This window comes from Pristis pectinata, chromosome 34, assembly GCF_009764475.1.
Source record: "Pristis pectinata isolate sPriPec2 chromosome 34, sPriPec2.1.pri, whole genome shotgun sequence".
Classification (NCBI taxonomy): domain Eukaryota; kingdom Metazoa; phylum Chordata; class Chondrichthyes; order Rhinopristiformes; family Pristidae; genus Pristis; species Pristis pectinata.
In genome coordinates this window covers 12568329-12590239 of record NC_067438.1, presented here as the reverse complement: position 1 = coordinate 12590239, position 21911 = coordinate 12568329, and the positions used below count along the sequence as shown (strand labels likewise).

General features: G+C 52.6%; 2 protein-coding genes and 1 long non-coding RNA gene across 6 annotated transcripts in view; 2 read left to right on the top strand and 1 right to left on the bottom strand.

Moving 5' to 3' along the window:
* LOC127585870 (uncharacterized) overlaps window positions 1-21911 on the top strand; it is a 110580-nt gene that overhangs the window by 14270 nt on the left and 74399 nt on the right. The gene's annotated exons all lie outside the window — the stretch shown is intronic.
* LOC127585871 (uncharacterized) lies at window positions 84-16862 on the top strand. Of its 2 annotated transcripts, none has more exons than XM_052043580.1 (2): window positions 84-193; window positions 16232-16862. In XM_052043580.1, the coding sequence occupies exons 1-2, from the start codon at window positions 93-95 to the stop codon at window positions 16845-16847; spliced, it is 717 nt and encodes a 238-aa protein (XP_051899540.1). In that variant the 5' UTR covers window positions 84-92; the 3' UTR covers window positions 16848-16862. The 2 variants fall into 2 exon arrangements, with proteins under 2 accessions (XP_051899540.1, XP_051899539.1); XM_052043579.1 differs by lacking the exon at window positions 84-193 and adding an exon at window positions 5464-5693.
* LOC127585873 (uncharacterized) lies at window positions 5986-9177 on the bottom strand. The gene is made up of 3 exons (XR_007958607.1): window positions 8955-9177; window positions 8725-8841; window positions 5986-8296 (listed from the first exon to the last, which is right to left on the bottom strand). It is a non-coding gene; the product is annotated as an uncharacterized LOC127585873 (long non-coding RNA).

Here is a 21911-nt window from a genome sequence, read left to right as displayed (position 1 = left end):
GTCTGTCCCCATTGATGAGACAGCTGTGAGCTGACAGATGGGTGCGGGGGGGGGGGGGGGGGGGAAGAAGCTTTCGTCAGCTTCCCTGCAAGATGACGGAGTCGTTAACTCCTCACTGCTGGGAGTCTCGGGGACGGATTTCTTTGCAACACCAGGTCGCTGGGACCAGGCTCCGGAGAGGGGCACTGAAAAGGTTTGTGTTGTGAATGAAGCGTGCCGCTTCCAATGAGCAGGCGGCCCCGGGGTCAGCCGGAACTGTGCACACCTCGCCGGCTACTGGGTGAATTCTGTCCCAGCTCCCTGACCTTCACCTTAACCTCACCGCAGAAAGTGAAGATGGGCAATTAGATTGATTCAGGGGTATTGGTATCGGTTTATTATTGTCGCTTGTAATGAGGTACAGGGAACAACTTGTCTTGCATATCGGTCATACAGATCAATTCATTGCACAGTGCATTGAGGTAGGACAGTGTGTTGAGGTAGTACAGGGTGAATTGAGTTAGTACAGAGTGCATTGAGTTAGTACAGAGTGCATTGTGGTAGTACAGGGTGCATTGAGTTAGTACAGAGTGCATTCAGGTAGTACAGAGTGCATTGAGTTAGTACAGAGTGCACTGAGGTAGTACAGGGTGCATTGAGGTAGGACAGAGTGCATTGAGGTAGTACAGAGTGCACTGAGGTAGTACAGAGTACATTGAGGTAGTACAGCATGCATTGAGATAGGACAGAGTGCATTGAGGTAGTACAGGGTACAAACAATAACAGAATACAGAGTAAAGTGTCACAACTACAGGGAAGTGCATTGCAGGTAGACAATAAGGCACAAGGTCATAACAAGGTAGATTATGAGGTCAAGAGTCCATCTCATCATATAAGAGAACTGTTCAATAGTCTTATCAGAGTGGGATAGAAGCTGTCCTTGAGCCTGGTGGTACGTGCCCTCAGGCTCCTGTACCTTCTGCCTGATGGGAGAGGAGAGAAGAGAGAATGACCCAGGTGGGTGGGGTCTTTGATTATGCTGGCTACTTTGCCAAGACAACGAGAGGTAAAGACAGAGTCCATAGAGGGGGTCTGAGTAGCAACTTTTGTCACAGTGTTCGGAGCAGACACATTCAGAAGACAAATATCATTTGTGGCATCAGATGATGCACTTTGGGAGGAGCAGTAAGGGGTCGGATAAACACAATGAACGACAGGGCCCAGGGGGGCACAGCAAGACTCCGATAATCCAGCACACTCAAGACTTTGTGGTGCCAGATTAAGAGATTTCTTGGACTGTTGGATGTTATTCTTTCTGCATATTCCAACATGCTTTTAATTCAATGTTATACAGTATTAGAAGATATTTCACAGTGAACCAGCTAAGTTTAAAGGGAGTGCTGGAAGCAGGTCCTCGGGGGGGAGGGAGGGGGGCGTTAGAAGGCAGATCAGGAACCAGGGCCCCAGTGAGTGGAAGGGAGAGGGGGAACCAGGGCCCCAGGGTGTGGAAGGGAGAGGGGGAACTAGGGCCCCAGTGAGTGGAAGGGACGGGGGAACCAGGGCCCCAGGGTGTGGAAGGGAGAGGGGGAACCAGGGCCCCAGTGAGTAGAAGGGAGACGGGCAATGGATGAATGTCCTTCTCCTGTACTGTAAATGTCTAAAATTCTTCAGAGGATGACAGTGGTCAGCTGTATGATAGGCTTCAGATGGGTTTGAGAGGGGCATGTTGCCAGAGGTGAGGTCACAAATACAATTTATAATCATGAAATGGTCTTCTTCACCACAGTGACAAGACTTAGAGGGATATAGACTGAACACAGGAAATTGGGACTAGCTGGGTGGGCACTGTATTTGGCATGGATTGGTTGGGCCGAAGGGCCTGTATCCGTGCTGTATTGCTCTATGACTCTATGACTCTAAACTTCACCTGGTGGGCCAGATCCCAAACCATCAGGATTTCCAGATGGTGGTATAGAGGATTATTGATGAATCGAGAGACTTTGGTGTCCAAGTCCAAGGGTCCCTGATGGTGGTGAAGCAGGCATACGGAGTGCTGGCCCTCGTTAGCCGAGGCAGAATCTAACATGTTTCCTGTCAACTGCTTCTGTCTCCACAGACGCTGCCTGACCTGCTGAGTGTTTCCAGCATTTTCTGTTTTTACAAGTGTCTAAGATAAGATTTCTTTATTAGTCACACATGCATTGAAACATACAGTGAAATGCATCTTCTGCGTAGTGTTCTGGGGGCAGCCCGCAAGTGTCGCCACACTTCCGGCGCCAACATAGCATGCCCACAACTTCCTAACCCATACGTCTTTGGAATGTGGGAGGAAACCGGAGCACCCGGAGGAAACCCACACAGACATAGGGAGAACGTACAAACTCCATACAGTTTCATGGCCACCGTTATTAAGAAAGTTTTTTTCCTAAAGTAATTTTGATTATTTTATTAACTGAATGTAACCTCAGTTAGACCAAGTGGAGCATTGTGTGCAGTTCTGGTCACCCCGTTACAGGGAGGATGTGGAGGCTTTGGAGAGGGTGCAGAAGAGGCTTTTCCAGAGTGCTGCCTGGATTAGAAGGTATGAGCTTTAAGGAGAGGTTGGACAAACTTGGGGTGTTTTCTCTGGAGCGGCAGAGGCTGAGGGGAGACCTGATGGACGTTTATAAAATTATGAGAGGGATAGACAGAGTAGACATTTTTGAATCTTTTTCCCAGGATGGAAATGTCAAAGACTAGAGGGCATAGTTGTAAGGTGAGAGGGGGAAAAGTTTAAAGGAGAGCTTTAAAGTGTAAATGTGGCAAGTTCTTTTTTACACAGGGTGCCTGGAACACACTGCCAGGGGTTGGAAGTGGAAGCAGTATTTCACGGGTATTTATACAGGCACATGAACAGGCAGAGAATGGAGGGATATGGCCCCCATACAGGCAGATGGGATTAGTTTAAATTGGCATCATGGTTGACACAGACATGGTGGGCCGAAGGGCCTGTTCCCGTGTTGCACTGTTCTATATCCTCCGAGTGTGTTAAACAGTAATGGACACAATACCTCAACACCGTCAGTGTTGGACTCACTGAGAGTGTCCAACAGTGACAGACACACTGGTTCAGGGTGTGCCTGTGGAGGACTTGCTGGGTCGGTGTTGTACAGTTATGGACTCTGCGTCATTACCCATCAGCGACAGACAGTGTGGGATATGTACCCTCACATTAAAGGCTTTCTGTGAAACCGTTCTATTGATGGTTGTTCAGAACTTGTTGTGGGGAAGCAGCCACAGGGTCAACAGAAAATGCTGAAAATGCACTGCAGGTCGGGCAGCATCTCCAGAGAGAGAACCAGAGTTAATTGCGGAGAGCTGTGGACACAGCCTAGTACATCATGAAAACCAGCTTCCCCTCCGTGGGCTCCGTCTACACTTCCTGCTGCCCTGGAAAAGCAGCCGTTATAATCAAAGTCCCCCCCCAACCCCGGACATTCTCTCTTCTCCCCACTCCCATTGGGCAGAAGATACAAAAGCTTGAGAACACGTACCACCAGGCTCAAGGACAGCTTCTATCCCGCTGTTATAAGACCCTTGAACGGACCTCTTGTATGCTAAAGATGAACCCTCATCATGGCCTTTGCACCTTATTGTCTGCCTGCACTGCACTTTCTCTGTAACCGTAACACTTTATTCTGCATTCTGTTATTGCTTTTCCCTTGTACTACCTCGATGCACTGATGTGATGAAATGATCTGTATGGATGGCATGCAAAAGTTTTTCACCACCAAACATAAAATGCTGGAAACACTCAGCAGGGCAGGTAGCATCTGTGGAGAGAGAAACAGTGAATATTTCAGGTCCGGGACCCTTCATCAGAACTGAGACAGAGAAAAACAAATTAGGTGGTGGAGTGATGGGTAGAACAAAAGGAATATCTCTGATAGGGTGAGACCAAGCGCGTTAATGAGTTAGAAGTGGATTATGCTTTTCTGTCATGTAATGTGTTTCTACCAGCAGGGTTGTGGGATATACTAATGGAGAGAAAACATTTTAAATTAATGACTCTTCATCGGAACTGAAAAAGTTGAATGTGTTGGCTTTTGCACATTCATTGGAGGACTTCAGTTATACAGAAGCCTGGAGACTGTCATTCAAGAGGTGGCAGTGATGTGAAGGGTGAGACTGATATGTGCTTGTTCTCCCAGTCTGTAGCTGTGGGTTTGGGGGGTGTGGGTGGTGTCAGCTTCGACGAGGCATCGTGTACATCGTAGTCATTTTGTGCCAATGCTGTGCCAAATGAAGGGTCAGGAGAGGAATGGATCGCCGGTGAGAAGAGATTCCTCGCTCCCCATGGTGTTGAGTTTTGTAAGTGTTGTTGGAGCTGCCATCAACCAGGGAAACGGGAAATGTTCCATCACAGTCTTAAGTTGAGGAGGGGATTCCCTCACGGTGGCGCAGCTGGTAGAGCCTCACAGCTCCAGCAACCTGGGTTCAATCTCGACCTCCGGCACTGGCGGGAAACCCTTGCGGCCACAGGGAGAATGCGCAAACTCCACACAGACGCACAGGTCAGGATCGAACCTGGGTCGTTGGGGGTGCAAGGTGGGTGATGGTGTGGGTAGCTTGTGAAGCTGGTGTGTTCCTTCCTCTGTTTCTTTGTGCTCCCGTGAGATCTCGATCCCATCCCAAGTGCTCCTTCTCCACTTTGTGCGTTCCTGGGCCACAGATTCCCAGCAGGAGTCAAAGGGATTGTTGTAATTTTTCAAGGAGGATTCGAGCGCATCTTTGAACCTTTTCCTCTGTCTGCCTGGTGATCACTTCTCAGGACAGAGCTCGGGATAGAGCGTCCGTTCCAGGAGTCTGGCGTTGGGCAACAGAGCAGACTGAGTGTAACCAGGGAATGTTGGCCTTGGAGGGGACGTGGGTTTTGGTTTTGACTGACATTGGTTTGCTGGGGAATTTGGAGGATTTCTCAGAGCCGGTGTTGGTTTTGGGTTATAAATTCAGTGGCATTCGCACCCCTTCACCGAGGCTCTTGTCCCAAGGCTGGTGCTGGTGGGGAAGGGGGGGGTGGAGGGGTTGGGGTTGAGGCCGCCATGCCTTCGAGGGGCAGGGTGGGGCCTCTGGGCGGCCATGCCTTCGAGGGGCAGGGTGGGGCCTCTGGGCGGCCATGTCTTTGAGGGGCAGGGTGGGGCCTCTGGGTGGCCATGTTGCTGAGGGGCAGGGTGTTTCCTCTGGGTGGCCATGTTGGTGAGGGGCAGGTGGTTCCTCTGGGCAGCCATGTTGCTGAGGGGCAGGGTGGTTCCTCTGGGCAGCCATGTTGGTGAGGGGCAGGGTGGTTCCTCTGGGCAGCCATGTTGGTGAGGGACAAACGCGCAGAGCGGGGCGGGGAGGTGGGCGGCCATGTTGGTGAGGGGCAGGGTGATACCTCTGGGCAGCCATGTTGATGAGGGGCAGGGTGGTTCCTCTGGGCAGCCATGTTGATGAGGGGCAGGGTGGTTCCTCTGGGCAGCCATGTTGGTGAGGGGCAGGGTGATTCCTCTGGGCAGCCATGTTGGTGAGGGGCAGACGCGCAGAGCGAGGCCGAGGCGGAGGGTTTGGGCGGGGCGTCCATCTTGGTGCGGGGCGGGTGACGTAGGGCGGAGCCGCCTCCCTGTCTTCTCGCGACGTCTCGCGGTATCTGCGCGGCCCCGAGCTTCTTCCCGGCGGCGGTGCCACGTCTGTCTCAGGTGAGGGGGGGTCCGGCCGGCGGCGGCGGCGGCGGGGTCCCGTCCCCCTCAGCGGTCCCCCAGGGCCGGGGGCTGCACCGGTGCAGGGTCTGGGGTCTGGGGGGTGGGGGTGTTGGCTGCGCCGGTGCAGGGTCTGGGGGGGGAGTGTTGGCTGCATTGGTGCAGGGTTTTGGGGGGGGGGGGGGTGGTGTTGGCTGCACCGGTGCAGGGTTTTGGGGGGGTGGTGTTGGCTGCACCGATGCAGGATCTGGGGAGTGCATTGGTGCAGGCACTGGGATCACCCTGTGCCCGAGCATATCCCCACCTCACCCCATCCAGTGCTGAGAGTGAGCAGGATTCCGGAGCAACGGGATTCATCAGCACTTTGCAAACTGCGCCTGCCCCCAGCAACTCATCTGCAGCCTCCCACCGAATGCATTTGAATATTCCACCTTAGTGCCTGCTGCAGGGTTTTGTGGGTGAGCCAGAGGGTGCGGGGTTTCCAATGCAGACGTTTGCATGGTGCTCAGAAAGTGGTGCGGAAGGCTGGGACGTGACTTGCAACTTTTGCTGCACCCATACGTTTTTGGAGTGTGGGGGAATTGGTATCTTGCCATTTTTTTTGTACATACAGAGGCCAGCAGGCTGAATGTGCATCAGAAGCGGGCCACATCATGCACACACATGCTTGAGTTTCCTTTTAATTTGCAGTCATTCGTAGTGTTTGGAAGTTGCAAGTGAAAACAAAAGAGCAAAGACTTGCATTTATATAGCCGTGTGCAAGTGCCAAAGATCATAGAATAGTGCAGCACAATACAGGCCCTTCGGCCCACAATGTTGTGCCAACCTTTAAACCTCGCCTAAGACTAGCTAACCCCTTCCCCCCACATATCCCTCTATTTTAAATTCCTCCATATGCTTATCTAACAATCTCTTGAATTTGACCAATGTACCTGCCTCCACCACCACCCCAGGCAACGCATTCCATGCCCCAACCACTCTCTGGGTAAAAAAACCTTCCTCTGATATCTCCCTTGAACTTCCCACCCATTACTTTAAAGCCATGTCCTCTTGTACCCTGGGAAAGAGGCACTGGCTATCTACTCTTATCTATTCCTCTTAATATTTTGTACATCTCTATCGTGTCTCCCCTCATCCTCCTCCTCTCCAAAGAGTGAAGCCCTAGCTCCCTTAGTCTCTCTAAGATGCACCCAACATAAAGCCCACCGCAAGGTAGAGCAGCTGCATGCTGTGATGGGAGCTGTTTTGTTTCTGATCTGTATGTTATGATACGATTTGTAGCCATCAGAGGTTCATGCCAAACCCCAGAAACCTGAGCACAAAAATCTCAGCTGATGTACCTGTGCTGTATTGGAGAGATGAGATGCCACAATCTTTTGGCGGAGATGGCCAGCCTGTCACAGTGTTATAGACCTTGCAGCAACTTGCTTTTGTTTTTAACTAACGTACAGACTTTGGTGGTTTAGTTTGTGATTTGAGAGGAAGTGGAAAGTGGAGCCAGAGTCTCACGTTCGTAGAGCCACTGTCTCAGCTCCAGCGCCCCGCATTCAATCCTGACCTCTGTGTGGAGTTTGCACATCGTCTCTGTGACCGAGGGCTTGCTCCGGTTTCCTCCTGCATCCCAAAAACGTGCTAACTGGCCGTAAGTTGCCCCTCGTGTAGGTAGATGGTACGAGAGTCTGGGGGGAGGGGGGACACGGTTGATGGGAAACAGGAGGGGGAAGAGGTTACAGGGAGATACCTGGAGTAATGGGACTGAGGGGACTGTGTTGAGAGCTGGCATGTATTCCTGTGACCACGTGGGTTTCCTCCGTATGCTCCAGTGTCCTCCCACATTTCAGGGTCAGTCGGGTAATTGGCTGCTGTAAGTTGCTCCTGGTGTGTGGATAAGTGGTAGAATCAAATGTGTGCACTGGTGCAGTGAAAAACTTAATTGTAGCAGCATCACTGGTACATAGCGTTACAGATGCAACATTCACAGGAAAAGCATAAATCAAACATAAATTCTACAAGAAAGAACAGAATCGGGAGGTTGAACGCCGAGCTGTAATCGATAAAGAGCAGCCTGCCGTATGTTTTGCTGCTGTCTGGGTGCTCCAAAGCCGAGTGGAGAGCCAGTGAGATTGCATCCGCTGTAGGCGTGTTGTGGCAGGAGGCAAACTGCGGCAGGTCCAGGTCCTTGCTCAGGCAGGAGTTAACCCTAGCCATGACCAACCTCTCAAAGCACAGTAGATGTGAGTGCTGCCGGGTGATAGCCGTTGAGGCAGCTCACCCTGCTCTTCTTGGGCACAATTAGAGCGAATAAAAAACAAAGTCCAATGTGGTGCAAAGTGGTCACAGTGTTGCTGTACTGAGGTAGTGATTTGGGTTGTGCAGAACTGAATGGTTAAAGGGAAGTAGCTGTTCCTGAAACTGGTGGTGTGGGGCTTCAGGCTTCTGTACCTCCTGCCCGACGATAGCTGCGAGAAGATGGCACGGCCCGGATGGTGGGGGTCTTTGATGATAGACATCGCCTTCTTGAGGCAGCGCCTCCTGTAGACACTACCGATGGTGGGGAGGGGTGTGCCCGTGATGTCTTGGGCTGAGTCCACGACTCTCTGCAGCTTCTCGCGGTGATGGGAATGTGGGAAGGATAAAATGGCATTAATGTAGATGGTTGATGATTGGTGTGGATTCAGTGGGCTGTTTCCATGCTGTATCTCTCTGTGACTCTGTGAAACCCTAAGCTCTGTTCTCATCGACAAATAGAAACCCCTGTGTTCTTTGTCAGCGCAGCGCAGCGCAGTACGGGCCCTTTGGCCCACAATGTTGCGCTTACCTATATAAACCTACTCCATGACCAATCTAACACTTCCCCCCCACACGTAACCCTGCATTTTTCTATCATCCATTTGCCTATCTAAGAGTCTTTTAAATGTCCCTATTGTATCAGCCTCCACCACCACCCCTGGCAGTGCGTTCCAGGCACCTACCACTTTCAGTGTAAAAAAAACCTGCCTCTGACATCTCCCCTAAACTTTCCTCCACTCACCTTAAACGGATGTCCTCTGGTATTGGCCATTGCCGCCCGGGGGAAAAGGTGCTGGCTGTCCGCGCTTCACATAATCTTATACACCTTATCAAGAGCAGCGAAGTTATTAGTAGAATTCTGAATCAGAATCAGATTTATTATCACCGACTTGGAAGCATATAGAAACATAGAAAATCTACAGCATAATTCAGGCCCTTCGGCCCACAAAGCTGTGCCGAACATGTCCCTACCTTCGAAATTACGAGGCTTACCCAGAGCCCTCTATTTTTCTAAGCTCCGTGTACCCATCCAAAAGTCTCGTAAAAGACCCTATCGTATCCGCCTCCACCACCATTGCCAGCAGCCCGTTCCACGCACTTGTACGTCATGAAATTTGTTGGCTTATATGTCCCATATATATCCTGTCCAATTTATATCCTGCAATCTGTATCAGTAAAACAGATCATCTGCTGCTTGTCATCTGGCTGTCTGTGGGAGCTTTGTCTCTTTCTATTGGCTGTTGCGTGGCCGAAATTACGTAGCGACCACACTTCAAGAAGTACGTAATTGCTGACCAAGGCAGTGCGAGGTGCTACAGGAATTCAGGCCTTGCATTGATTTATTACGTTGCCTTCTCTGTCATGGTGACAGAAGGTGCTGGTTCAGCCAATGAACTACTGCCAACTCCCAGAGCAATCCCATTTCCTCACAATTCACTGGAACATATTGTGGAATGTTTATTCATAATGTGGAAATGTTTATTCAGTGATTGTTTCTTCGGTGACTGGTGACTGAAGGGGGAGGGACAGGGAGAATTAGGTCACCATCGGTAAACAGAGCCCCAAGAATTCTTAATCGAGCTTCATTCTGACTGAAGTCCGAAATGTTACTGTAGCGATGGAGGGATCTGACTTTGCATGTTTATTTTAATCTGGTTTTCATTTTAGTTTAAACCACGTTGGATTGGTTATGTCACTGTGTCTGCATCTCCCCGTTGCCGGTCACTTCAACTGCCCCTCCCACACTATCACTGATATGTCAGTCCTCGGCCTCCTCCACTGCCGGGAGAATTCCAAGCGCAGGCTGGAGGAACAGCACATTTTCCGTCTTGGAACCTTGCAGCCTAACGGCATGAACATTGAATTCTCCCACTTCAGGCAATCCCCACCCCCCCCTTCCCCACATCTCCCCCCCCCCCCCACCCCCCACCAGGCTTCTTCTCTCCTTCCCTTTCCTAGCCTCTTTTTTTCTCCCTCTCTCTCCCTACCTTTGACCCATCCCCCAGTGGATCTGCTATCCCCACCTCCTCCCCCGCACCTGCCTATCACTATCTCTTACCTGCATCTACCTATCACCACCCTGTGCCCACCCCGCCTCCCCTCTTCTGTCCACCTGCTTTTCCCTCCTATATATTGGGCTTGCCCTTTTCCTATCTTCAGTCCTGAAGAAAGGTCCTGACCCAAAACGTTGACCGCCTGCTTTTCTCCACGGATGCTGCCTGGCCTGCTGAGTTCCTCCAGTATCGTTGTGTTTCTCATCTGGATTCCAGCATCTGCAGTTCCTAGTTTCTCCAGTATCACTGTACTCTTGCCCGGTACTGTCACAAGTTTGTTTACTCTCATAGGCATACATCCACAGGGTATAAATGCCACGAAAATTAACTTTTGCAGCAGCAGCACAGTGCGTTACAAACATAAGAAAACAAAAAATTAAATTAGCATAAATTGTACACAACTCACACGACCAAATAAATATAACAACACGAGTACAAGATTGAAAGAGAAAGGAATATAGTCCAAGGTAGTGTTGGGGTTTGTCAGGTCGTTTCCTGAACCTGATGGCAGTGGGGAAGAAGCTACAGTTGGACCTTGTATTGATAATTGGTTTATTATTTATGGTATTATTTACGGCACAGTAGTGTAGCGGTTAGCGTCACGCTATTACAGCGCCAGCGATCTGGGTTCAATTCCCGCCGCTGTCTGTAAGGAGTTTGTACGTTCTCCTCGTGTCTGCGTGGGTTTCCTCCGGGTGCTCCAGTTTCCTCCCACATTCCAAAGACGTATGGGTTAGGAAGTTGTGGGCATGCTATGTTGGTGCCGGAAGCGTGGCGACACTTGCGGGCTGCCCCCAGAACACTCTATGCAAAAGACGCTTTTCACTGTGTGTTTCGATGTACATGTGACTAATAAAGATATCTTATTTCACAAGTACCGAAATACAGTGAAAAGCATTAGTTTGCGTGCCATCCAGACAGATCATTCCATAGAAAAGTACATCGATGTAGTAAAAAGGAAGACAAAATGCAGAATAAAATGTTACAGCTACAGAGCGAGTGCAGTGCAGGCAGACAATAAGGTGCAAGGGCCGCGACGAGGTCGATGGGGAGATCAAGAGTCCATCTTTTGGCGTATGAGAGGTATGTTCAATAGACTTATATAACAGCGGGATAGCAGCTGTCCTCAAGCCTGGAGGTACGTATTCTCAAAGCTATTGTATCTTCTGCCCTGTGGGAGGGGGGAGGAGAGAATGATCGGGGTGGGAGGGGCCTTTGATTATGTTAGCTCCCTTTCCAAGGCAGTGGGAAGTGTAGACGGAGTCTATAGAGGGGAGGCTGGTTTTTGTGATGGACTGGGCTGTGTTGGCAAACCACTGCGATTTCTTGTGGTCAGAGCAGTTGCCATACCAAGCCGTGATGCATCCGGATGGGATGCTTTCTATGTTGCATCCGTAAACATTGTTGAGGGTCATTGGGGACATGCTGAATTTCGTTAACCTTCTGAGGAAGTAGAGGCGCTGGTGAGCTTTCTGGGCCGTAGCGTCTACGTGGTTGTGCCCAGGACAGATCGGTGATGTTCACACCCAGGAACCTGAAGTTCTCAGCCACCTCCACCTCAGCACCTCTGAAGTGGGGCGCGAGGAGAATACGTCTGTGCAGCCGTGAGCGTACAGGGAGTAAGGTAGGGGGCTGAAGCCGCAGCTTTGCGGGGCAACGGTGTTGAGGATAACCGTGGCAGAGGTGTTGCCGCCCACCCTTGCTGAGTGTGGTCTGTTAGTCAGGAAGTCAAGGATCCAGTTGGAGAGGGGTCTTCCCGATCTCTGTGGTTTTGGACTGCAGTGCGGCTGGGAGATGTCAGGTTGTAGGGTGAGCGTCCTCCTGTGACCCATTTGTTGTGTTGTTCTCTGGACTGATCCTCCACCCCCAACTCCCCCTCCCGCAAAGAACATGGCTGCCGACTCCCGTGGGCACGTCTGCTGGTGGTGTGGAAGGAGAACCGGAGATCCGGAGACCTAAGGTGTTTACCTTAGCTAAACACCACTCCCTGCACTAGCCCCATATCTCTCCGTCCTCTTATCCTTCTCTGCAAACAACGGGCTGCCAGAGGAACTCCGCGGGTCAGGCAGCATCTGTGGAGGGAAACGGACAGTCGACGTTTCGGGTCGAGACCCTTGATCGGGCCCAAATATACAGAGAGGGGAGGTAGCTGTTATAAAGAGGTGCGGGAAAGGCTGGGGCAAGAGCTGGGAGGTGAGGAGGGGTGATAGGCAGGTGGAGGGGAGGGAAAGTTGGAGATAGTGACAGAGACTGAGGGGCAGAGGCCTCTGCTCTTCTGGTCCTGATGAAGAGGTCTCCACCCCGAAATGTTGACCGTCCATCTCCCTCCGCAGATGCTGCCTGACCCACGGAGTTCACCCAGCACTTTGTGTGTCCAACATCTGTGGTCTCTCTTGCCTCTCGATTATCAGCCACTGTCTTGAGTTCCCAGTATCTGATTTGCTTAGTTATTTCTGACCCAGAGTAGGCCATTCAGTCCATCAGATCCCTGCTAGCTCCCAGCAGAGCAATCCCTTTCCTCCTCCCTCAATGAAACCCCGCAATTTATTTTCTCCCGTATGCCCACCAACTCCCCTTTGATGCTGATATTCTGTGTTTGAGAGACCAAAAAGAGGTAGCCATGGAAACGGTGGATAAGATGGCTGTCGTCTTCCAAAGTCCTGTAGAGTAAAGAACGGTTCTTGAATATTAGAGGTGTAACATCGTTATTTAAAAGTTTATTCTCACTGGGATGTAGGAGGCGGAGAGATGACCTGATGGAGGTTTGTAAAATCATGAGGGGCATTGATAAGGTGGATGGTCACCGTGTTTTTCCCGGGGAGGGGAGTCTAAAACCAAGAGGGCAGAGGTTTAAGGTGAGAGGGGAGAGATTTAAAGGGGATTTAAAGTCTTTCACACTGGTGGCAATGTGGAACGAGCTGCCAGAGGAAGTGGGAGAGATGGGAACAACTACGATAGTTAAAAGGTATTTGGACAAATACTTGGATAGGAAAGATAGAGCTGGATATGGGTCTCGTGCGTAGAAAGGCATCACAGTCGGCAGAGATGGGGTGGGCTGAAAGGGCAGTTTCTGTGCTGCATGAATCTACGAAAACGAGGAAATCCAGACTGGAACTACTACCTTAGGGAACTTCTACCTGACATCAATAATAGGGAAAACACCAGAGTCTATTATAAAGAATGTAACAACAGTGTGCAGTTACACTGCGTGTACAGCTTTAGTCGCCCTGCTATTAGGAAAGGTGTCATTAAGTCAGAAAGAGTGCAGAGGAGATTTACGAGGATGCTGCCAGGACTTGGGCCTGAGTTATAGGGAGAGGTTGGGACTTTATTCCTTGGACCGTAGGAGACTGAGAGGTGATATTATAGAGGTGTATAAAACCATGAAGGGCATAGATTGGGTGAATATACTCAGTATTTTTCCCCCAAGGAACAGGAACCAAAAGCTAGAGGGCATAGGTTTAAGGTGATTAAGGGGAAAGATTTAAAAGGGACTTGAGGGGCAACTCTGTGTGGAGGGTGGTGAGTGTATGTCAGAGGAAGTGGTTGAGGCAGGTACAATAATGACATTTGAAGGACAGTTAGACAGGTACATGGATAGGAAAGGTTGAGAGGGATACAGGCCAAAGGCAGGTAAGTGGGACTAGCTCAGGTGGGCGCCTTGGTCGGCATGGACCAGTCGGGCCGAAGGGCCTGTTTCCATGCTGTGTGACTCTAACAAGAGGCAATGGGTTATTCAAAGTCAACGCGGGTTCATTGAAGGGAAATTGCGCTTGATAAAAGTAGTGGAGACCTTTGAGGATGTAACGAGTGGAATAGATGGGGGGAACCAGTAGATGTAGCGTATCTAGGTTTTCAGGTGTTTGATGAAGAGTTGTGTAAGACTTTGTTGTGCACGGTTAAAGCACCTGGGATCGGGGGTAAAATGCTGTCAGGTGTTGAGAATCGGTAGGAGGACAGGAATAAATGGGACCCCTTGGCAGGTGATGACTAATGGGTTACCTACCGCAGGGATCGGCTCTGATGCTGGCTCTATACATCAAAGAGGGAACGGAAAGTAATATCTGTCAACGGCACAGAACTGGGTGGGATTGTGACTGTGAGGGGAATGCGGAGACACCTCGGGCGATTTTGGCGAGTTGAGCAAATGCGCGAGTAAGTCACAGCCAGAGGAAAGTCGTGAAGCAATCCACCTCTGTGGGACTAACACAAAACTGGGTTATTACGTAAAGATTGGGGAAACGGCGAGGTGCAGTTTTGAGCACGGTTTTTGGCCGCCCTGTTATAGGAAAGGCGTCATTAAACTGGAGAGAGTGCAGGGGAGATTTACGAGGATGCTGCCAGGACTTGAGGGTCTGAGTGATAGGGAGAGGTTGGGCTGGCTGGGACTTTGTTCCTTGGAGCATAGGAGACTGAGTGACCTTATAGAGGTGGATAAAACCATGAGAGACATGGACAAGGTGAATGTACACAGCCTCCCCCCCACCCCTAAGGAAAGGGAACCGAAACTAGAGGACATGGGTTTAAGGTGAGAGGGGAAAGATTTAAAAGGGACCTGAGGGGCAGTTTTTCACATAGAGGGTGGTGCGTATGTGGAACGAGCTGCCAGAGGAAGTGGTTGAGGCAGGTACAGTAACAACATTCAAAAGACATTTGGATAAGTACATGGATAGGAAAGATTTAGAGGGCCAAATGCGGACTAGCTTGGTGGGCACTGTGGACGGCATGGACAAGTTGGGCCGAAGGGCCTGTTTCCCTGCTGTGTGCCTCTGGTTCTGCAGAGGGACCTGGGTGTCCTTGTACACCGGGAAGCAAACAGGCAGCAAGCAGTGGTCTTCACTGAAGGAGGTTTTGAGTACACGTTGTCTTGCTACAGTTATACACGGTCTTGGAGTGTTGCGTACAGTCGCGTTTTCCTTAAACAGGCAGCCCCCGGGTGAGGTAGGGATTCTGTTCTTGAGAACTGTCCGTAAGACGACTTCTCCCTAAGTCAGAATCATCTGTTTCCTGTAGTAACCCATATCATAACGTTCCACATACACTTGTTATAGCTCTTTCTTTTCGTTAAATAACCACCCTAACACTACCCACAATTAAACTAAAGGAACGTGTACTCTATCCCATCATCGAAGAATACACGAAACGTTCTATAATTGTTGTTGCGAGCTGGGAAAAATGCTTTATGGGCGAACTTGCATAAAATCAGATTTCCCAAGTCAAGTCATTCGTAGCCCTGGGAGCCCCCCGTATCAAAGCGATGTGTCTGCGATAGTGGGAATGCAGAAGCTTCATCAGATGGATTCCTTGGATAGGGAATCCTGCTCCTATTTTCTCTGAATTCACCAGCATCAGGGGAAAGAAATATCTGGCCCATCTCCATCCTGAACGCGACCCTGGGTTCTAGACATCCCAGCCGCGGGAAGCATCTGCTCTGCATCCACCCCGTCCGAGTCGGTGAGAGTTTTAATGGGATCGCCCCCTCATTGGCTTCGAAAGGGAGCGTGCGCACACAGACACACCCAGTGTGCTGAGATGCCCCGGGAAGCCAGAACCAGGGTAGGACGTGGAAGGGGTGTATTGGTATTGGTTTATTATTGTCACTTGTACCGAGGTACATTGAAAAATTTGTCTTGCATACCGATCGTACAGGTCAATTCATTACACAGTTCAGTTACAGTGAGTCAGTACAGAGTGCATTGATGTAGTACAGGTAAAAACAATAACAGTACAGAATAAAGTGTCACAGCTACAGAGAAAATGCAGTGCAATAAGGTGCAAGGTCACAACAAGGTAGATCATGAGGTTAGAGTCCATCTCATTGTATAAAGGAACTGTTCAATAGTCTTATCACAGTGGGGTAGAAGCTGTCCTTAAGTCTGGTGGTACGTGCCCTCAGGCTCCTGTATCTTCTACCCGATGGAAGAAGAGAGAATGACCCGGGTGGGTGGGGTCTTTGATTATGCTGGCTGCTTCACCAAGACAGAGAGAGGTAAAGACAGAGTCCAAGGAGGGGAGGCTGGTGTCCGTGACGCGCTGGGCTGTGTCCACAACTCTCTGCAGTTTCTTGCGGTCCTGGGCAGAGCAGTTGCCGTCCCAAGCCGTGATGCATCCAGATAGGATGCTTTCTGTGGTCCATCGGTAAAAGTGCAGTCGTCTGTTGTCTAATGTGCCCATCTCCTCCTCTTTGCCTTGCAGTGTTTGTCTGAACCACGGTGTGTCCACGTTAGGGGCCATGTCTGCGTCTCAGAGGTGGCGGCGTCCTGCAGGCGCGTCCTGCTTCCTTGCCTGCCTGTTCTGCTGCGGGCTGGTCCTGCGACTGGTGAACGGTCACGGACATTCCCACGGTGACGACCACCACGGCCACTCCCACGACCACCACGGACACTCCCACGACCACCACGGACACTCCCACGGTGACGACCACCACGGACATTCCCACTCGCACCACGGACACTCCCACGGTGACGAGCTCACCGGCCACTCCTACCCCTCCGACCATCCTGCCCATTCCCAAGGGAAGAACCGCTGGAAGATGGACGCGGCGTCGGAGCAACCAAAAGCCGGGAAGGAGGATGGCAAACCCGTGGAACTGTGGTCGCAGGTCAGTGTCGTACAGCACAGAAGCAGGTCGCTCAGCCCGACCCGTCCACGCCGACCAAGCTGCCCACCTGAGCTAGTCCTCCTTTGCCTGCGTTTGGCCCAGATCCCTCTACACGTAGAACGGTCCCACAGGCCCTTCAGCCCATTATATCTGTGCCAAACACAATGCCACATTAAACTGAATCTCTTCTGCTGGCATGTAGAAATATAGAAAACCTACAGCACGATTCAGGCCCCTCGGCCCACAAAGCTGTGCCGAACATGTCCCTACCTTAGAAATTGCCAGGCTTACCCATAGCTCTCTATTTTTCTAAGCTCCATGTACCTATCCAAAAGTCTCTTAAAAGACCCTATCGTATCCGCCTCCACCACCGTTGCCAGCAGCCCGTTCCCCGCACTCACCACTCTCTGAGTAAAAAAAAACCTACCCCTGACATCTCCTCTGTACCTGCTCCCCAGCACCTTAAACCTGTGTCCTCTTGTGGCCACTGTTTTAGCCCTGGGGAAAAGCCTCTGACTATCCACACCATCAATACCTCTCATCATCTTCTACACCTCTATCAGGTCCCCCCTCATCCTCCATCGCTCCAAGGAGAAAACGCAGAGTTCCCTCAACCTGTTTTCATAAGGCATGCTCCCCAATCCAGGGAAACATCCTTGTAAATCTCCTCTGCACCCTCTCTATGGCTTCCACATCCTTCCTGTAGTGAGGCGACCAGAACCGAGCACAGTACTCCAAGTGGGGTCCGACCAAGGTCCTATATAGCTGCAACATTACCTCTCGGCTCCTAAATTCACTTCCGTTTAGGTCCACATCCCTCCATTCCCTGTCTGTCTAAATACGTCATGAACATTGGGATTGTATTTGCTCCTACAACCACTCCTGGCAGTGTGTCCCAGACACCCACCACTCTCTCTGTGAAGAATCTTGCCTCGTAAATCTCCTTTAAAACTGTCGGCCTCGTTTTAAGGCTATGCCCTCTAGTATTTGACTTTTCCGCCCTGGGAACAAAGACTACAATTCTCTACTCTATCTCTGCCTCTCATAATTTTATAAACCTCTATCAGGTCTCCCCTCAGCCTCCACCGCTCCAGAGAAAACACCCTAAGTTTGTCCGACCTCTCCTTATAGCCCACGCCCACTAATCCAGGCAGCATCCTGGTGAACCTCTTCTGCACCTGTAACGGGGCGACCAGGACTGCACAGTGCGGCCTAATCAAAATTTTATACGACTGCATCATGACTTCCTGAGGCTTGTACTCGATGCCCCAAGCGATGAAGGCTAGCGTGCCGTACACCTTCTCTACCACTCTATCTACTTGTGTGGCCACTTTCTTTGGACTTGGACTCTAAGGTCTCTCTGTACGTCAACTTTCCTATCCAAGTACCTGCCATAATGTCTATTAAACATTGTAATTGTACCCGTCTCGACCACATCCTCTGGCAGCTCGTTCTGTATACTCAGCACCCTCAGGTCCCCTTTAAATTTTTCCCCTCTCATTTTAAACCTATTCCCTCTAGTTTTAGACTCCCCTGCCCTGTCTTATGCCTGTCTAGTCCAGCAGTTGTCCACCAGTTTAGTCTGTTTGGTTCCAGTCCATCACGGTCCAAGTCAGCTCAGTGTATTATTCCAATCCAGTCCGGTTTAGATTGGTTCCAGTTTAATTCTGGTCTGTGTTTTATGATCTGTGCCAAACTCCTGGCTTACACAATCCATTATGTTAGCCCCATCCCGATCCAGACCAGTTCTTCCAAATGACCAGCTCAGTTCCAGGCCAAAATAGCATCTTGTTCCAATTCAGTCTGCTAGTCCGGTTCCTTGCGATCAACTTGACCCAGGTCACAGTTAGCGCAGCGGGTACAGCCGCTGCCTCACAGTCCCAGAGACCCGGGTTGGATCCCGACCTCCGGCGCTGTCTGTGTTGTGGAGTTTGCATGTCCTCCCCGTGACCAGGTGGGTTCCCCCCCCCCATATCCCAAGGACGTGGGTCAGTGGGTTAATTCCCCCCCCCCAGGTGTGCGGGTGAGGGGTAGAATCTTGGGGGGGGGGGGGGGGATGCTGGTGGGAATGTGGGGAGAATAAAGTGGGATTGACTGCCGGAGGAACTCAGCGGGTCAAGCAGCGTCTGTAGGGGGGGAGGAATTGTCGACGCCCTGTGTTAGGGGGGAGAGGGGAGGTGACCCGTATGGAGAGGACAGGTGGAGGGGTGAGACGGGGGCCGGTGGGTGATTGGTGGACTGAGGAGAGGTGAGGGACGAGGGGGGGTGGATTTGGGAGACAAGGCAGGTGGGTGACAGGCAAGAAGAGACACAGGCAGAAGGGACCCGGGGTGGGGACAAGAGTCAGTGTGGGAGCGGTCTAAATGGGTCTTTCACGGTCGGCACACACTGGGTGGACTGAAAGGCCTCTTCCCCCCGGCGAGACTCATGAGTCGCGGAGCTGGAGGCGGGGGTGTGAATGGGACCAACGGAACCATCCTGCTGTGAGCTAGCACGGAGCCAATGGGCCGAAGGGTGGCCTCGTGGGCTGCACGAAGCCAAGCCGGTGTGATGCTGCCGATTGCGTAACACTCCTCCGCCTGTGGGCCGCATCCCCCTCGACTGCGTCGTCCGGCACCAGGGCACCTTGCTTGCAGATCGGTTTCTCCCGCCTCCCCCCCCCCACCACGACACCCAAAGCCCCCCCCGAACAGGAGGGGAGAGCTAGAGTGGGCTCCGATGGGACCACCTCCGTACGACTCCACACCAAGGTTTTTCCTCCGATTCCCGACCGGGATCAACTCTCCCGCTGGGAGGGAGGCGCCTGTGCTGCTATGCGTCTGCCCGGTTGTGGGCAGGGCCCCCCCCCCGCCGCGCTCCGGGGGCGCAGGGGAAGGGGCCTGTGACCAGTTCTGTCTCCCATGCTGCACTTGGCATGGAGGAGGGACGAACTCGGGGGTTGCTGGGTGCGGCCCGTCTCCTCTCTGGATCAGTGGCCCTGGGGTGCCTTGGGGTGAGGCTGGATTCCACCACTCCCTGTCCTCCCATTACACCAGCTGTGGCGCTGGGATCGGGCCCCTAAGTAACCTCCTTGTTTTCCACAACCCCGTCCCAATACTCCCAGTGGTACCGGAGGTGGGGAGCCGGTCGAGGAGAGTGAGCTTGGCACAGCCTAGGGTCTGAGATGGGGAACCTCCTCAGTCACCCACCTGCCCTCTCCTTGCCCAACACCAATAGTTTTGAAATAAATAACTCATTGTCAATGTAATGTAAAATCATACATCTTCAATGCCCTTATTTTCTGGGAGTTGTGGCCAGAGCTGAAATCCTCATGTTCCCCTCTGCACTGGAGCTGGGACTCCGGGATGCACCCACGTTATCCCCACGTGTTTACCAGCAGGGACGTTTGGATTTTTTTGCATTTCAGCTATTTCTGATCTCTCCGCACAACCTGAGTGGAGGGAGGGGTTGAGCAGATTGTATGGGACTGGCCACGCAGAGCACGGTTCATTCCTGCTGCTCCGTGTTCTGACCCAGACCAGGCCCTGGCTGAACTTCCCTCTGCTCAGACCCTCGCCGTCTCCAACCCCAGCACGGCCGTGAGTAATCACTGTGGCATTTCCCTTTTTGGTTTCACAGTGACTCGTGTGATGTCAGTTGATGTCAGGTCACCTGACGGAGCCTCATGACCCCGATGGCAGGATCCACCTGATGTTGTAGAGCCCAGTGGCCCTCAGCAGGTTCCTCGTCAGGTCAGGACGCACATTGACCTCAGCGCAGCCTGCCTGTGACATCATTGTGCCCTGTGACACCAGCGTACTCTGTGACCTCACATAGCAGCCTGCCTATTACATCATCACACTCTGACCTCACAAAGCAGATTTCCTGTGACATCACGCCTGTGACATCACGCCTATGACATCACTGTGCTCCGTGACCACACAGTGCAGCCTGCACATGGCCTCATCCTGTCCATGACCTCACACAGCAACCTGCCTGTGACATCACCATGCAGGGTGACCTCACAATGCAGAGTGACTGTGACATCACCGTGTCCTGTGACATCACCGTGCAGACTAAATGTGACATCATCATGTCTGTGACATCACCATGCAGAACACACGTGACATCACCGTGTCCTGTGACCTCACAGTGCAGACTAACTGTGACATCATCATGTCTGTGACATCACCACGCAGAACACACGTGACATCACCATGTCCTGTGACCTCACAGTGCAGACTAACTGTGACATCACAGTGTCTCTGACCTCACAGTGCAGGGTACACGTGACACCGTGTCTGTGACATCACCATGCAGAACATGTGACATCATGTCTGTGACCTCAGTGCAGAACACGTGACATCACCATGTCTGTGACATCACCGTGTCTGTGACATCACCGTGCAGAACACACGCGACATCACCGTGTCTATGACATCACTGTGCAGAACACACGTGACGTCACCGTGTCCTGCCACCCCCTCCCCCCTTCAGTTTGAGCCCCGGTCCGCGGTCCGGGGACACGCCTCGACCTCCCTCACCGTGTCCGCGGGAAGCACCATGTTAGAGGTCAGTGCCGCCAGCCAGAGTGGTTGTGGTGTCATCGGCTCGCAGTCCGACACGTGCCGTCGACCTCGAGGAGTGGTTCCCGTCTGAGTGGTGGCCCTGCCGCAGTGAAGCAGCTGCTCCACAGTGTCGCTCTGACAGTGAAGTCTTCCCTCAGTGCTGCCACTCACAGTGAGCTCCTGCCCGGCTGCCGACCCCTCCCGGTCCCGGCGCTGCCGCCCCCTCCCGGTCCCGCCCCGCTGCCCTCCCCTCCCGGTCCCGCCCCGCTGCCCTCCCCTCCCGGTCCCGCCCCGCTGCCCTCCCCTCCCGGTCCCGCCCCGCTGCCCTCCCCTCCCGGTCCCGCCCCGCTGCCCTCCCCTCCCGGTCCCGCCCCGCTGCCCTCCCCTCCCGGTCCCGCCCCGCTGCCGTCCCCTCCCGGTCCCGCCCCGCTGCCGTCCCCTCCCGGTCCCGGCGCTGCCCTCCCCTCCCGGTCCCGCCCCGCTGCCCTCCCCTCCCGGTCCCGCCCCGCTGCCGTCCCCTCCCGGTCCCGCCCCGCTGCCGTCCCCTCCCGGTCCCGCCCCGCTGCCGTCCCCTCCCGGTCCCGCCCCGCTGCCGTCCCCTCCCAGTCCCGGCGCTCCCGCCCTGCTGCCGTCCACTCCGGACGCTCCCTCCGCCGCCCCTCCCTCGGCTCAGCGCTCCCTCCGCCGCCCTTCCCTCGGCTCGGCACTGGGAGTGCCAACCTGTGCG